Here is an 18,476-nt window from a genome sequence, read left to right as displayed (position 1 = left end):
AAAAAATCAGGGTATAAAATCCAAGAAATGACAGATAAAATTAGTAAGGACTTTTGAAACACTTTAAAAACAAATCTGTCTAGGGATATCATGAGAAATACGAACATAATGAAGACACCAAAAACAAAATGCTATTTTTTGTATGCTTGTGGTGCTAGGTATCAGAACCAAGGTCCACCACATGGTATATACATATGCTACTACGGGGCTACATCCTGACTCCCGTAACATATGAGTAAAATAAAATTCCACACAGGGATGAAGATATAGCTCTGTTGACAGAGTGCTTGCCAATGATGGACTATGCCCTGGTTTACATCCCCAGCACCAAATAAAACCAAATGTGGTTGTGGGAAGATCAGAACTTAAAGGTCATCCTTAGCGATGTTGGGAGTTGGAGACTAACCTGGAATATGACTCTTCAAAAAAACCACCCAAATCCAAATCCAAACAAAAAAAAGAAGTACAAAAACAAAACAAGTGGAGCACTGACGGCTCTTGCAGAGGACCTGGGTTCAATTCCCAGCACCCACATGGCGGCTACGAATCGTCTTTAACTCCAGTTCCAGGGGACTCTGAAGCCCTCTTCTGACCTCTGTGGCATGGCACGACATGAGTGCACTCACATACATGCAGGCAGTACACTCATACACATAAAATAAAAATAATAAAACATTTTAAAAAATAAAACAAAACAAAACCCACACAACAACGAACTTTCACAAAATAGGAACAGAAAGAACCATGTTCAACTTAATAATGAATGTCCACAAAAATGCTAATTTTAACACCAACCAAATGAATTCCTGTATTTTTCCTCTCTATGACTGAGAGTAAGGCAAAAACTTAAAAAAGAATCTACTTTCACTATTTCTGTTCAACTCTATCATGGAGGTTTTAGTAGTACAGTAAGATAAGAAAATAAGTAAATAGACTTTTTTAATTCCTCAAAAATGAATTAAAATCTTCTTCATTTATTAATAGTATGATTATGTAGGGACAAACTGCTAAGGCCTCTATATAAAAATCACTGTGGATAGCATGTAAACAGTGAGCTTGCTGGCTATAACAGCCATATAAATTTGAGCAATGAAAACAGTGGACTATAAAAATTTTTAAATACCATCCACAACAGCATCTAATATTTTTGAAATGTTTAATATTTAGGAATAATTTAGTAAAATATATATGAAATCTATACACAGAAAATTATAAAGGTCTACTGAGAGAGGTTACAGAAAAGCCAACTAATTCCATATCCCCAAGCTCACTTAGGACTCCTAAATTCATTGTAATCTCAATAAAAAGAGTGGTGGAATTGTTTTTCTAAAAACAGAAACTGACAAGGCAATTCTAAAATTTGTGTGGAAATGTCAAAAAAAACCTATTGAACTCTTTGTATTACCTGCTATAAAGCTATGGCAGACAAGGCAATAGGATGATGCCATAACCACTGATGGGAATGGGGAAATGATGGGGAAGGCAGATGTCTCAATAAACAGGGCTGGAAACAACTGGACATCCATTCAAATAGTAAAAGTCACCTTGGTCAAAATAAGTTCAAACTAGTTCACAGATCTAAAAGAAAGGAGGTAAGTTAGAATCTTCCTTGGAAGGTTGAAATATTTGGCAAAAGTGAAGTTAAGATAATGGCAAATGCTTCCACTAAAACATTTACAGAATGACACAAAATGGTCAAAAAGTACTTGCATGCACCTAGAAATGGACTAAGGGAAAACATATATAAAGAAGTGTTTAAGGCACTGAAAACATCTGAACTTGAGACAATTACTATCAGAGTCCCTATTACTGCTTAATGCTGTCCCCATGACCTGTACCTCACCTACTCTGAACAGTAGTGCTAACCAAAAATTAGGTTGCCTGTGTCTAAATGAGGCAGGAAGGTCGGGTCAGCTGCATTTGACTGTGAGTCACACAGGAAGATTAATCCCAGGAACAAGCAACTGAGAAAGACCGCCCTGGAGAGTCTCTTAGATTGTACAAACAGGGAAAATATAACCACAGTTGGGAAGTAAAACTCAGTGCTCTAAAGACAAAAAGGGTGCTCTGAAGACACATGCACACTAACCAAAAAGAGTACCCCAAGGTGACTTTTGTGACATCAGAAACCATTAAGGGCTAATGCATAGGGACTGCAACCTATACATATCACTATAAAAGAGAAAGCCATAGAATAAACAGTCACTGCGAACACAATGATATATAACCTAGAGATGTCAATCACCTGAGTCAAAGAAGGATCCACCTTTCAGGGAATCCCTCGATTCACTTTTGTATAAAAGCCTTTGTACTTGCTGGAACCCACTCCCGCGCAGGGGAGCCTATGTCTTTGCTTTCATAAAATGTATTCCTTCTTTGCTGCTTTCCTGTGTCTTGCTCAATTCTTTGAGACACAAAGACTGGATACTGCATCATGAAAAATTCCCCATATCTCTTTCCAATAACATAAACACACAAAGGAAAACTTGGTGATAAGTCAGATAACAGAAAATCTACTTATTTTATAGACAGTGTCTTGCTGTGAGTGCAGGCTAGTCTTGAACTCACAAACCTGCCTCAGCCTCCTAAGTTCTAGAATTAGAAAATCTTTTTTTAAAATTTTATTTTATTTTATGTGTATGTGTGTATTGCCTGCATGTAGGTAAGCGCACAGGTGTTGTGCAACGCCCATGGACAGAAGCGGACAGAAGCGGCTGTCGGATCCCCTGGAACTGGAGTTATGGAAGGCTGTTAGCTGCCATGTGGGTGCTAGGATTCGAACCCGGGTCTTCTGCAAGAACAGCCAGTGTTCTTAACCGCTGAGCCATCTCTCCAGCCCCAAGAATTAGAAAATCTTAATACATGAGCCAGAGAGAAAGATAATCAAAGGGAAAAAAATGAAGTCTCAGAGGCCAAAAGAATAACTTCAGTATTTCAGACATTACATATAATGGAAGTTTTAAATGGAAGAGTGGAAATCCGATGAACAGAAAAAGTATATGAAGAGATAATGCCCCAAAACTCCCCTAATTTAACTAATCTACTGAAGTTGAGATTGGTGAACCCTGAGTAGGATAACACAAAGTATTAAGGACTCATACACATCATAGTCAAACAGCTGAGAGCCACAGTTAGTGGGCAAGTTAATAAGTGACCAAATGAATACAGAGAAACCTTGATAACAGTAAGAGAACTGCAACTCTTCCCATTCAGGAAAACAATGACATGAGTAATTGCTAAGTTCACATCAGAAACAGACTGGAAGGCAACAAAATAACATATTCAAAATAAGAAAAGGAAAAGGATTAAGTAAGAATTCTATATCCAGCAAAACCATCTTTCAGAACTGAAAGCAAAATGAAGATATTTCACCCAAATGATCTATGTATGAATGTCCCATACAGAAACCTGTTTTGTAAGACAATTTAAAAATAAAAGCACAATTATTATTTAAAAATAACCATTTTCCATCACCTATGCAAGATTCTTGAATTTTCTGTTGGATTTATGAATAACCAAACTAGTTTTCCCACTTCCAACAATATTTTGGAAAATCAGAGCACTCTATTCTCCTATTCAAAGCCTTCTAGTTGGCCTTCCACATTCTTAGGATGGAATCATACTTCCTGTCATAGCTAAGCATGCCAGAAATAACTACTCCCTGCTGCACCTCTGCTGCCATGCTTTCCTTCCCTCTGTAAGATTTAGTCCACTAAAATTCTTATACTTTTCAAAGATTCCATACTCAATCTTCATTCTGAATTTGTGTGTTCCCTTTGCCTAGTATGTGTTGCTGGCAGACCATTACACAAGGTTTGCTTTCAAGAAAAATTTAAATTCGTTATTTGTGTGTGTGTACCCCACAGTGTGCTTATGGGGGTCAGACAACAGTGTGGAGTTGGTTCTCTCTATGTATGTAAGTTTTGGGGATGGAATGCAGGTCACCAGGCTTGCTCAGCAAGCACTTACCCACTAAGCCCTCCCACTAGCCCAAGGTTGGCTTTATTTATTTTATTATTTATTTTTATGTGTATGAGTATACTGCCTACATGCATGAAAATGCACCCATATTGTGCAGTGCCCGTGGAGGTCAGAAGAGGGGTCAAATTCTCCTGGAACTGGAGTTATGGACAGTTGTTAGTGGCAATGTGGGTGCTGGAAATTGAATTCAGGTCGTCTGCAAGAGCATCCAGGGCTCTTAATGGCTGAGCCATCTCTCCAGTCCCAAGGCTGGCTTCTTATTCAGGTAGCATGTCCTCTAAGAAGCTTGTACTGATCACCTATGTCAGTTTACCTTGGCCACCACCATGTCCCTCAATTAGCCTTTTTCAAATTTTGTAATGGCACTCATGAATATATGAAATTTCAAGTTCATTTGTTTACCTGCTTATTGTTCAGCTTACTCATCTCGTTATCACTGGAATCCAGGGCAAAGACAGTATTCAAAAAGTTATGGATTACATATACATATATGTGTATATATGTATATAATGTATATTTCAAATTTTTCAAAGGTTTAAAAACTTTTTGGTCTCATTGAGAATTTTATAATTGTCATATTTTATAATTTATTACATCTTCTGCTTATTTTCTCAATGATGAGAGAAAATGAAAAATTTTCCTAAGTTTGTATTCCTTATACCTATCTAAATCTAAGTGTGAGTTACTTTATTTGTAAAGGGAAGCAACAAGATTACGTACTTCAGAGGGTTATTGTAGGACAAGAAGAGGGTGGGTAGAGAGGAAGCAGGGAAAAAAATCAAGGGAGGCAAGAGAGGAGAGAGGAAAAGAAAACAGTAAGTAAAAGGAACAAACACCCTACAAAATCCTCTTTCATCTATTAAGTTAGAAATGCACAGACCTGATCAAATTGTTATCCTATTAACAATAAATATTTATTCACTTTTCCAGAGGCTAGTATGCTAATAACAGAAAAGCTAGTTAAGATATCACACATCATAGCCCAGATACCAGAGGCCAAACAAAAAACTTCTAAAACTTGGTTAAGAGAAAGTTCTGAAGTCATAGGGAAAGGGAGCCTCAACATTACGTAACACAACAGACAAAGCTGCTGCACACTCAGGTGCACACAGGGCAGCCTACTCACACACGTTTTTCCTGTAACAGGGTCTCACTAAGTAGCCCAGGCTGGTTTCAAACTTGTAGTCACTCTGCCTCCACTACTGCTGTGATCACAGGCCGTTCCACCTGGCCTGGTTCCCTCACATGTTTGAAAGCCTAAGGAACTATCAATTTGAACTATTATCGTAACTTAAATCCTTAAAAGCTGAAACTCAAAGATGAAAATATAACCACAAACACTGACTCATCAAGAGTATTAAAAGCTGCTGGTGGCACACACCTTTAATCCCAACATTCAGGAAACAGAAGCAGGAGGATCTCAGAGACTTTGAAGCCAGCCGGGTCTACACAGTGAGTTCCAGGCTACCCAGGGCTACAGAATGAAACCCTGTCTCAAAACATCAAAAAATAAAAATAAAAGCTTTTATTAAATGAAACTCTTGCAGTAAGCATAATGTAAACTTGCACTACCTTTGTGGCCGAATCCCTATGCAGAGCAACCAAAACAGTAATAAAACAGTTGCCCAATGAAACCAATGCACCAAACACTTGAAAAATCTTTTCTTTCAACAACTTCTTACAGAGTAATTAGAATGAAATTACCCATTTTTATTAAACATATAAGCAATCTTTCAGTAAGAGCCAATAAGATTAAAAAAATACAATTATTTCCTATTGTGATTTCAGTGTTGATCTAGATACTAGAAAATAGTTTTAAATGTTAAATTTTATTCATGAAATTTAAGTGGTATTTTGAATCAGTATTTTATTTTAAATAGAGAGAAAAGCTTTACTACGCAGAAGGATTTTAAGTTAGATATTTCACTTACCAAAATGCAGTCCACTTTAGATTGTACAGTTTTGCTAAAAGAAAAGAAAGTTAGGTTAGTAAAGAACAAAGGATTTACTAAATTTAAGAAACACTCAAACAGATGCTATAAAAAAATTGAAGCTTCTTTTTAAAATTAGGCATTGTGATTGTTATAACACCTAATAAGGTACAAACGCAAGTAAATCACACAAAACGTTCAGAAACTTTACGGTCTTAAAAGATACTATATGGGCCGGGCAGGTGTGGTGGCGCACACCTTTAATCCCAGCACTCGGGAGGCAAAGGCAGGTGGATCTCTGTGAGTTCAAGGCCAGCCTGGTCTACATAGTGAGTTCCAGGACAGCTGGGGCTACAGGGAGACCCTGTCTCAAAAAGACCAAAAAAAAAAAAAAAAAGATACTATAAACTAAATTATTTTCTACAAAAGGTCTAGAGCTAAATAGATGTGAGCAAAACCTGGTTATTTGTGATATGGCAAGTGAATATCAAAATTTAAGTCTTATTTCAGTTAATGCATTCAGCTTCAGAATTTTACACCTGTACCCAGATTTCGAGTTTGTAAAAATGACGGTGAGAACAAAAACATTAAACTATAATGGATTTAAGTTTAGTTGCAAAGTTCAGAAAGAGGTAAAGAAGAAAAGCAACATACTTCTAGGTAGGCAGAACTGAAATTCCCTTTCCATAATCCTACAGAAAGTCTTTTATAAGTTTAAAAAATCTCCTTAGGGGGTTACCTGTATGGCATATCATACACAGACAGCTACTGTGCACTATTTTTCTTAATTCTCAATTCCTAAAGTAGTCCATGAAATCAGATGGTAACCCATAGATAAAGCATAGCTGCCCAAAAGTAACATAACCAGAATCATCTTTCACAACCTTGGTTGGTTTAAGCCACCTTTGTCTATGACTATAGCCTTCTAACTGGTTTCTGCATCTCCGAAGTTTGTATCACGGCCTCTGCTGTCTTCCTGGTCTCATCTTTTGGTCTCCTCTTCATTCTTTTAGACACAGTTGCATGGGCCTCCATCCATGGTAGCTCTTAAGGCAAAGCCTTAGTACTGACTTTTTCTGTCAGTCCCTAAGATTTCTCCCATGTAACTTAACCCTTCATTTTCTTCATGACTCTTGCAGGCTATCTTTTGTCATATAAAGTATGCCCAATCACTACTGCTTTTACCTTTCTTAACTTTTCATCAATGTACTGATCATCAGTCATACTATATATACTGTCTTCCTAACGGCAACTATCATTAATCCGATGTGCAACTTTTATAGTTGTTTCAATAATTAGAAATACAAATATCTGGAAGCAGCATATATTATTGATCTGTGATGCTTTAAAATGTTTACATAAATATAAAATAGACATATTCTGAAATTCTTTATTTTATTTATTTATTTATTTGGGTGTATTGTCTGCATATTGTCTTTGTCATACAAAGCCTATGCAGGCCAGAAGAAGGTGCAGATCTGAACCTGGGTCTTGTGCAAGAGCAGCCAGTGCTCTTAACTGTCGAGTCATGTCTCCAGCCCATGTGATTGGTTTTTTTGTTTATTTGTTTTTTAACAATTGTCTGAAGACTATTCATTGATATACGTAGATGAAGCTCATTAATCTTAACTATTGAAAAAGTGCCCCACTGAATACTACCAAATTTATCTATTCATATATTGAAAGATATGAACTTTGCAGTTACTATACTAACAATACTGCAATAAATGTCTTTGCATATAATTCCTGATATACACACGCAAAAAATCTTACTTGTAAATTTAGAGGATAATTTTCGGGGGAGTATAAATGCATCTTTTCAACTATAATACATATTATTAAACTCTTGTTCTAGGTGCAGTATATGATAGTTTCTGTTTTCCTTGGGCTATTTATATGTGACATAAATCTGTAAAACTTATTGCAATGGATATTAAATGTTTTTTTTCAAATTGTTATTTTCTCCAATTACTAGCAATGTTGTATTTTTTTTCAGGCACTTGGTAGACACAGATTTTCCCTTCAATAAACTGTTGGTTGGCTCCCATCATTTGCTTATCTTTATGTGGATGTGACTATTATGTGTTTGTATGTGTTCATGTCCATGTGGAAAGTATGTGTGTGTGCACATGCACATGTGTTTGCTCATGTGGAGACCACAGGACAACCTCAGGTGTCACTCAAGAACACCATCCACACCTCCTTTGAGACAGACAGAGCCTCTGACTGTCCTGGAGCTCACTCATTAGAATTAGGCTAGACTGGCTGGCCTAAGGGATCTCCCTCTTGTCTTCACCTTCCCAGTACTGGGTTTATAAACACTCCCCATCAGATCCATCATTTTTATGTGGGTTCTGGGGACTGAACTCAGGTCCTTATGTTTGTAAGACAAATACTTTACCAAATGAGCAATCTCCTCAGTCCAGAGTGGGATATTTATTAAATTACAGGAGTTCTTTATATATCCTGGATGCCAACTTACTATATATTTGACTTTGCCAATTACTGGCACCTTTATCTAATTAAAGTTTAAATTTTTATCTTACCCAAATATATATCAACTTTTTCTTTATGATGTAGTTTGTCTTAAGAAATTCTATCTAGCCGGAGGTGGTGGTGCACACCTTTAGTCCCAGCACTCAGGAGGCAGAGGCAGTTGGATCTTTGTGAGTTCAAGGCCAGCCTAGTCCACAAAGTGAGTTCTAGGCCAGCTTGGGCTACAAGGAGACCCTGTCTCAAAAAAAGAAAAAAGAAAAAAGAAAAAAAAAATTCTATCTAGAGTGGAGGCTTAGCAGTTGAGAGCTTACTGTCCTTCCAGATCTCAGAGCCTGGTTCCTAGCACCTATGCCAGGTATGTCACAATAGCCAGTAACTCTAGTTCTGGGGATCCTCTTCTGGCCTCTGTGGGCACCCATACATACATAGTGCCCCCCCAAGTTAAAAATAAATTTTAAAAAAAGAATCCTATTTAGCTAACTGTAACAAAGACATTCTATATTTTATTCTAAAAATTCTGAAGTCATCTTTTCAAATCTCGATCTTTAATTGGGATTTGACTCTGTGTATAGTATGTGTAAAATATATTTTTCTCTCTGGCAACCTGACTGTTCCCTATCTTGTTATGCCAAGTTTCTGTGTACACTTCAATCTGCTCTTGGACTTTTTCTGTTTTATCATTAATCTGTCTACCCTTGAGCAGTATCACACATTGAATTTCTTATATTTATTTGATTACATGACTCTCATCCATTTTCAAAACAGTAACTCTAGTTCTAGTTTTAAAAAATTGTGTGTATGAATGTTTGTCCTGCCTGTGTCATGCAACATCTGCTGAGGTAAGAAGAGGGTGCTGGATCCCCTGGAACGGTCCATAACTAGAGTTATGGATGGTTGTTAGCCACCATGTGGGTGCTGGGAACTGAACTTGGGTTCTCTGCAAGAGCAGTCAGTGCTCTTACCTCTGAGCGATCGCTCTAACCCAACAGTCAATAATTTATGGATATTCAGCTTTCCAAGTAAAATTTTCAATCTTTTTTCCCCCAAATTGCACAGAAGTCCTAAGACTTATATTGGACTATACTGTTATTATAGACTGAATTGGGGGTGGGGGAATATATTCATAATTTGGGTACATTTTAATCTGTTCTTAAACTATCTTGCAATTTTCTCTATAAATATCTTCCATTCTATTAGTCTATGCCATCTCATAGAAGATCTACTGACAGGAAATATTCCTATTATGCATTCTAACTGATTTGTGCTGATATGTGGTGAATTACTGATTTTCTAAGCTGACCTTTCTATTAATCTTCCTGTACTCTTATTACTTTTATAGACTACAGAATGACTTGTATAATCATTCATTTAATATCCATGACATTTCTCCCCCTTTCTGTCCTTTCTGTTTTCTGGCTACACTCTCCAGCACAGATGAAGAGCAGCAGAGACAACAGACATCTTTGATTCCACATGAGGAGCTTTCTGCTAAACCCTTTGAAATCAAGAGTAGTGCTGGTAACATGGGTTTTGTTTTGTTTTTTTCAAAAGATTTTTTTTAACATTTATTTTATTTGGGGGAAGGGGGCCTGCATGCTAAGGTGCACGTGGACATTAGAGGACAACTTGTGGGAGTTGGTTCTTTCCTTCTACCATGGGGGTTCTGGACTGAACTCAGGTTGCAGGCTTGGTGGCAAGCACCTTTACCAGCTGTGCCATCTTGCAGCCTGGTAACATGATTTATTGGTAAATGTACTTCATAATCTTAAGATACTTCTTTTATAGTTGAAGTTTGACATGGCAGAGCTTTTGCATTTCTTTCTGCTAGAAACACCCTTCAAAAGTGAACTTGGGTGCTGAAGAGATGGCTCGATGGCGAAACGTGCTTGCTATGCAAGCATGAACACCAGAGTTCAGATCCCAGCACCCACATAAAAGCTGAGCATGGTCCTGCACAAGCCTGTAACCTCAGCACTGAGGAGGCAGAGACAGGAGGATCACTGGGGCTTGTTGGTTGCCAGACCTGAAAAATATGAGCTCCAAGTTCAGCAAGAGCCTCAAAGGAATAAGTCTGAGAGTGATAGAAGAAGACACTCTATGCCTTCCTCTGGCCTCCATGTCTGAGTGCAGTCCTACACACCCACCCTATATGTGCACATATACCAAGCAGCCTAGCTTGCTTCTAAACTTTGTATTAGAGTTCAGACATTACTTCCTCAGACACCAGAGACCTCTCCTGACCACATCTAGGAAAACACTTGTCCAACTATATATTACTGGTTTCCTACTGCCACTGATACTTATGTCTGCCCAACTCCTTATATTACAGGGCAAGAATTTGGAATCATTTGTTTACTGAGCTACTTAGCACTCACAACAGTACTTGGAAAAGTATGTCTATACATCTTTGTTTAAAAACTAAATTTGAGTTTTGTTCATTCAGGTATTTTTCTCAATTATCACTTTTTATTCTGTTAGCTTTATTGATGCTATTATGTTAATCTTTAATTCAAAATATCCATTACTCATACTTATATTTTTAACAAATATAATCAAGAAGGCAACTTTCTATTCCTGAAAAATTTCCGGTAACTGTACTCTACAATTTTGCTATGTAACATTTTGTTGATTGTAAATATTTTATAATTTGATGTTGATGTGTATGCATGTATACTTCTAATTTTTAACTATATGCTACTAATAGATGCCTTTTTCATTGCATCTAGAGGATATGATTTTCATGATGTGACTCACCTTTGGGACTCAGGCCCCAGTCAATTAAAAGAATACAAATATACTTTAATACATCCACATTCTCTACTTATTGCTAGATTCTATAAGAGATAGACAGTTAGTCAAGGATGCTTATTATATTATGCAAGTCCTTAGAAGCCTGCTTTTCTATTTTATACACCAGTTTCTGATATACTAAATACACAGTAGTAATTGGTCATTTATTAATTTCTCTTTATAACTAAATTTCTTTCTTGACTTTTAAGAATACACTCTAGAATTTATATGATTTTTATGTATTTTAATAGGGTGTACTTTCTATCATGATTTAGTATGATTTATTTTTAGTAATACAATTTTATGCTTCACTCTATTTTGTTTCATATTAACTCTGTAAAGTCATCTTTCATTTTTGTTGCCTTCTAGTACATTCTACTGATGGAAAAGTCTGCATTAGTCTCCCATAAGACTGGTCACTTAATTATGAGTTAATTTAATGTGAACACTGTTTGCCAGGGAAATTCTATCCATATTCTAGGTAAGCACCAATTTTTTCTTGTGACCTGAAATTTTAAATTATGAATTTGCTTTCAGCAAAGACTACTTTCAGAGGAATCTCATTATCGCTACAGAAGCAGTCTTGCTGTTTCCGCTGAGTCTCTGGGGATTTAATGACTCTAGGCTTCTTAAAAATGTATTTTTTTTTTTTACTGAACTTTTGTGCATTTCATACAAAACATCTTAATCATCTTCATATCCGCTCTCCCATTCATATGCCCCGTAGCCCCCCTCACCGGATTTCATGGATTCTGTCATATATGTAAGGCTTATTGAATCAAGTTAGTGTAACCAGGTGTCCCTCAGAACAAGTTCATCCACTGGGTTCTAGTCAGCCTATCCACAGTCTCTGCCTTTAAGAAGATCAACTGTCCCTCACCCAGCAGTAATCAGTTCTTTGGCTAAGGTTGGGACTGGCTGCTCATTTCCCCAGTTCTATGCTCAGTTTTTACCTGACTGAATTTGCAGGGTCTTGTGCATACTGTCACCATTGCTGTAAGTTCATAAGAGCAAGGCCCCAGAAGTCTGAGACTTTTTTTTTTTACCATAATATTTTTATTACTTTCAAAAATAACTTCATACATGCATACAATGTATTCTGATCATATTCCTCTACCACTTCACCTAATTCCTCCCAGATCTACACCCTACCCCCAATATCCTGTATTGTTTCTATAGCCCACCAATTCCAAATTTGTACTGCCTATATACTCATGGACATGGAACCTTCCACTGGAGCATGGCAGACCAACCAGGGACCACACCCTTAAAGGAAACTGACTCTCCGTCCTCTAGCAATCAACTCTCAATAGCTCCTCAGCTAGAAGTTGGGGGGCTCATATGCTTCTTCCTGCCTGTGCTGGACAGATTTAGTTGTCAACCTGACACACCTGGGTTGAGGCAGCCTCAATTGGGGAATTGCCTTCATTGGACTGGCCTGTGGCCATGTCCATGGGGCACCTTCTTGATTGTTGAGTGATGTGGGAGGGCCCAGCCCACTATGGGTGGTGCCACCCCTGGGCAGGTGGGCCTATGTTGCACAAGCAAGCAGGCTGAGCAGGGGCCAGGGGAGCAAGCCAGTAAGCAGCATTCCTCCATGGCCTGTGCTCCAGCACCTGCTTCCAGGTTCCTGCCCTGAGTTCCTACCTTGGGCTCCCTGATGAACTGTGACCTGGGAGATGTAAGCTGAATAAACCCTTTCCTCCCCAAGTTGGTACTGGTCATAATGTTTTGTCACAGCAATGGAGAAACAAACCAGAACACTGCTCCATGCTAGAATGTTGACTGGCTTGAATGCAGCAGTTCTATCATGAAGAGATGGTTTTGGTTTAATCCTCCCCAACCTCTGCCTCTTACAATCTTTCATCCCCTCTTCTGACATAATCCCTGAGCCTTGGGGAAAGGGGGTGTAATAAGAGATGGACCATTTGTGTCTGAGCACTCTGTAGACACTTATCCTCTATACTTAGAGACTAGTTGTGAGTATATGCATTAACCACAATCCACTGAACAAAGAAACTTCTCTGATAAGGCCAGGCCAATTTTTATTTTATTTATTTACTTTTATTTATTTTCTAAAAATTTTTATGTGTATGCGTGTATTGCCTGCACGTAGGTAAGTGTACCCATGTTGTGCAATGCCCACGAAGGACAGAAGAGGCTGTCGGATCCCCTGGAACTGGAGTTACGGATAGTTGTTAGCTGCCATGTGGGTGCTGGGATTCAAACCTGGGTCTTCTGCAAGAACAGCCAGTGTTCTCAACTGCTGAGCCATCTCTCTAGCACCACCAAATTTTTATACTAAGTTACTAACTTAGAACCCTTCTACCACGAGAGGAACTTACTAATTGAACTCTACATTAGGGTGTGACACAGCCCTGGGACTCTGGCTCCTATCATTTATCCTTGCAACATGCTCTTGGAAAATAGCAAGTTTACCTGAAATGCCTTGAATTTGTGGGATCCTCTTTTTAGTCCCATTTCATAGGTAAACCTCTCTTTACATACCTTTACACAGTTGATCAGCTTTAACTACTTATAAGATACATAGAATGCTTAATCTGAACTTTCCTACAAACATGAAGACATCACACCCCAGCACTTAGGGTCAAAACATAAAAACTGCTTTGAGCTATTTAGAATTTAGTTTTCTGTCTATTTTTCTTGAGTAGGTTCCTCTTCTCCTTTTACTGGCACCTATGAACTTCTTAATTTTAAGCACATATATATGAATGAAATATTTGTATATACCTCGATATTATACATACATTTGGGGGGACAGTACTGATGACTGAACCAAAGGTGTCATACATGCAAGGCAAGTGCTCTGTCACTGAACTACAGCCCTGGTCCTTAATAGCTTAGACCTTGAGTGTGGGATAAGATTTCTGCCTCAGCTGCTGAACTACTGTCTAGAAGACTTTATTATACATAAAGGCACAATAAAAATACATATGTAATATATAGTATATACATAGATACAATACATAGTTTTATATAAATATTCATGGAATATATTTGGAAACTTACCCCAAATTCTACAACTTTCATCCAATTCCCTTTCTACATGTCCCTCTAGTATGTATTCATGAACATACTCAATTTTTAACATAGCTATAACCAAAGAGGTTATTTTTTAAATCAAAAGCATTTTATTGTGATGAATCTTCTACTTAAAAAAATTAATTAATTCTTACTCTATGTGTACGAGTGTATTGCCTGCATGTGTGTAAGTACATCTGTGTCATGCAATACCTGCAGAGGACAGAAGAGGGTGTTGGATCCCCTGGAACTGGAGTTACAAATGGTTGTTAGTCGCCATGTTGGTGCTGGGAACCAAACTCAGGACCTCTGCAAGAGCAGCCAGTGCTCTTAACGGCTGAGTCATCTCTCCTAAAATATTTCTGATTATTGGATGTTTTGATAATTTCAATAATAATGCTGTTATGTTTCAGATAATGGCAAGGAAACTTAAAAACCTTGCCAAACTGCAATTATACACTTTCGACAAAATATTGTTAAAATGTAAGGCAAAGGGGGTGATTAAAAGCAGGCAGTAGAATAAGTAGGCAGCAAATCCTTAAATATATCCCCCAAAGCATGGACCATAAAAAGATTGAGAACTGGGGCTGGAGAGATGGCTCAGAGGTTAAGAGCACTGGCTGCTCTTGCAAAGGACCAGAGTTTGGTTTCCAGCACCCACACGGTGGCTAGTAACAGTCTGTAACTCCAGTTCCAGGAAGTCTGATGCCCTTTTCTAGCTTCTGTGGGCATTGCATGCACAGGAGCACTTACATACAAGCAGGAAAACCACTCAAACACATAAAATTACATAAGAAAATATTTACTAGAGTGAAGAAACAGTTTTTTAAAAAAAAAGACCTAGAGTCAGGGCTAGAGAGATAGCTCAGCTGATAAAGTGTTTGCTGGGCAAGCATGAGGACTGAGGTCAATACCCAGCACCCAAGTACAAAGCTGGGTATGGTAGTGTGCTTGTAATCCTAATGCTGGGAAGACTGAGATAGATGGATACAAAGGGCTCGACTCTCTGGCCAGTCAGCCTAGCCTAATCAATGAGCTCCAGATCTATGAGAGACCCTGCCTCAAAAACAAACAAACACAAACAAACAAATATCCCCTCAAACCAAGGTAGATTACCTGAGGTTGACCACTGGTCTCCACATGGGTTTGTGTATTTGTACATGTGCGCACACACACACACACACACACACACACACACACACACACACTCAAAACCTAGAGTCAAGAGAAAAAGCAGACCATAGAAATCACATCCTGAATGATCTAAATGTCAAAAATAGTAAGCAACATCTTCAAAGTAGTAATCACGAATATGTTCAAGTATTTAAAGGATGGCTATAACAAACATACATGGAAGAGTCTCAACTGAGAAATGCAAGCTATTAAAAAAAAGGAGAAATTCCAGAATATGAAAATTTATAATATAAAAAAATGAAAAATTCTTTGGATTACTTTACAGGAGATCATATACCAGAAAAAAGTTACAACTGGAATTGATAAATCTTACTGAATCTAAAGGAGAAAGAAAAGCCTTTTTGAAATAATGCAGAACCTCAGAATTGAAAGGACAGTATCAAGTGATCTATGTGCAGTAGGAGAGAAGAGACATAAATATTTAATAAAGGGACAAAATTTTCACCAATTTTATAATAAACAAAGACCTACCGAGTCTAAGAAGTTCAGAAAGTAGCAAGCAGGAGAATTATAAAGAAAAGCATGTAAACACATCATGATCAAAAGGATGAAGCATAGAGGTAAAAAGCACATCATGCCAGGTGTGGTGGTACAAGCCTTTAATCCCAGCACTGAGGAGGCAGAGGCAGTCGGATCTCTATGCGTTCAAGGCCAGCCTGGTCTACATAGTGAGTTCCAGCACAGCTGGGGCTACAGGGAGACCCTGTCTCAAAAAGACCAAAAAAATAAAAAGCACATCATAAAAACAGAGAAAAGTAATTTTTTATATTTATGTAAAGCTCTAGAATAAGTTAATCTATTAAGGAACAATTAGAAAAAGTAATTGTCTTGGGATAAGGCTGGGGAGCCAGTGGATTAGTCAGACACACAAATGGACACTGATACAGCCTGCACCCCCTCCAGCTGCTGGAGTGCTTCCCACACAAAGCACTTAGTTCTGCTCTCAGTGGGTATGGTGACTGTATAAGTTGAAGAAAATTTTACCCATCAAAGTCACAGCTGTTTCAGAAACAGCCCATAACCAGAGATTGACCAAGACAGGGTTATGAAGGTCCAGTTCCCTGCCCCACCTTGGGCAGTTCTGATGGGTCATTTCAGCTTCAGAAATTTCCAACATTGCATCTGAACTTTTCATCTGCCCAAATAACTTCCAGCCAGTCTATTCCTTTTCACAAAAGGGAATCTTTAGGGCATTTCTTAATAAAATGATCATTAAAATATGATTTCTGACAAACTGTATCAGCAAACCTGGAGGACAGAAATGCAAATCTGTGGGCCTCAAACCCACACTACCAGAAAGCAGAAGCCTCACTTGACTGCAAAGAGCTTTTTAATCTGTTTTTTGTTTTTCATTCTTAAAATACTCAGATGAGTGAACAAGTAGGAAAAAAAAAAAAATCTCGGAAATGGAAAAAGGGGATGAAATCCTTGAAAGAAAAAAGGTACAAGGAAACTCCGTGCCTCCAAAATACAAAAACAAAAACCAACCAAATCTAAAGTGACTATATTTAAGAAACAAAGTCCAGAGCTAAAAAGAGAAGTCTAAGAAAAAATTACAGCCACTGTGCTGGCCATTTTGCCTTCCTAAATCACTGCTCACCATCCTCTGCACTAACCTGGAGGCGGGCCTCCAGCACTCCATCAGTAGGACTCCCTTATTTCTATTTTCCACCAAGCCAGTCTTCTCACTAGGAGGCAAGAAGCCTCTCATACACAAGGGCAAAGAGGAAGGAGATGCTGGATCTACCTGGATGTCTCTCAGAAGTAACTTATTAGTGTCTGTGAAACTGGTTTCTGTAGTAAGTTTCATAATACACTGGCTCATTATAGGCATCTAAAACCAGTTAGAATGAAAAACATATGAAAAAATTAAATTTAAAAGTTCTTAAGGGTCTTTGAGATGACCTAACAGGAGAAGGTGCCTACCTCAGATACCTAGAGACCTGAGTTTGAGTTCCCAGAATCCACAAAAAGAGGGAAGGAAAAAACTGACTCCACAATGTTTCTGTCACTGACCTCCACATGTGTTGTGCACATGTGTTGTCCCCTTCTTCTGCCCATAGACCATGTGAACATGAGTCCCCGTCTCCCATACACAATAATAATTGGGGAAAAATAACTCTCAAAGTTAAAAAGAAATGTGATTATCAGTGGATGAAAAAACCAGAGGAACATACTTAAAATAAATTTGGTTTCCTTGGGGATAGGATCTCCCGGTAGCCCTAGGTGGTCTGGAACTATGAAGACCAGGCTGGCCTTGATCTCACAGGGATCTGCTTGCCTCTGCCTCCTGAGTGCTGAGTGCTTGGATTAAAGGTGTGTATCATCACACTCAGCCTACATTTTATTTTAAACCATTATTCATATTAAGAAAATGTTTCAGCAGCTGAAAAAGTATGCATGAAAATATATTTACCACTCAACTGTGAACCACTGATATGTATTTGGGTCTGCACTTTAAAAAGGTAGATATCTGACTCTTTAATGCTTTATAATTTAAATGTTAAATTTTATTTCTGGAAAATTATTTTATTAATCTTATATGCAAATAACTTGTTAAAATAATAAACATCTAACATTAATTTTCTAATTTTTGATATTTTCTAAATTGTTGATAATTGATTGTATTTGATAATGCACTGAATTTCTGATTTTCACTAATTAAAAAAATTTTAATAACTACATGATTAGAAGAAGCATTTCATTACAGCTTTAACATATTCAGCAAACACACTCCAGAGCAAGAGTACATCTTTTTCACAAGTGGCTGTAAGGTTCTAGGTTCACAGCTCAATTAATACAGTTATACAATATCGAACTCAGTATAAACCCTGTAAAGCATAAAATTGAATGAGTTTTTTAATCTTTAAAAAAGATCTCCATTTCATTTTAGAATGTATTGTTCCTTGCAGAAAGACTCACTGTTTTTGCTACTAACACTGAGATGTTGGTGCATGCATCTCTAATCTGTATGCATCTGATTATTACTAGTCATAAAAGGTTGCACTTGGATCCTTGGAGCCTGTGTATGTATATAAAGCC

General features: G+C 37.8%; 1 protein-coding gene across 3 annotated transcripts in view; it reads right to left on the bottom strand.

Annotated features, from left to right (window-relative positions):
* Positions 1 to 18,476, bottom strand: part of Rfx7 (regulatory factor X7) — a 129,592-nt gene that overhangs the window by 59,232 nt on the left and 51,884 nt on the right. For 2 of the 3 annotated variants that reach the window (XM_008847617.3, XM_008847609.3), the window contains exon 3: positions 5,913 to 5,946. The exons of the other annotated variant lie outside the window; for it this stretch is intronic. In XM_008847617.3, the coding sequence (XP_008845839.1) occupies positions 5,913 to 5,946 (34 nt within the window). The remainder of the gene's footprint in view (positions 1 to 5,912; positions 5,947 to 18,476) is intronic. 3 annotated transcript variants of the gene reach the window in all.

The sequence above is a fragment of the Nannospalax galili genome, unplaced genomic scaffold, assembly GCF_000622305.1.
Source record: "Nannospalax galili isolate Female #2095 unplaced genomic scaffold, S.galili_v1.0 scaffold611, whole genome shotgun sequence".
NCBI lineage: Eukaryota > Metazoa > Chordata > Mammalia > Rodentia > Spalacidae > Nannospalax > Nannospalax galili.
The sequence above is the reverse complement of the archived record's forward strand: the minus strand, read 5'-3'. Positions and strand labels throughout refer to the sequence as shown.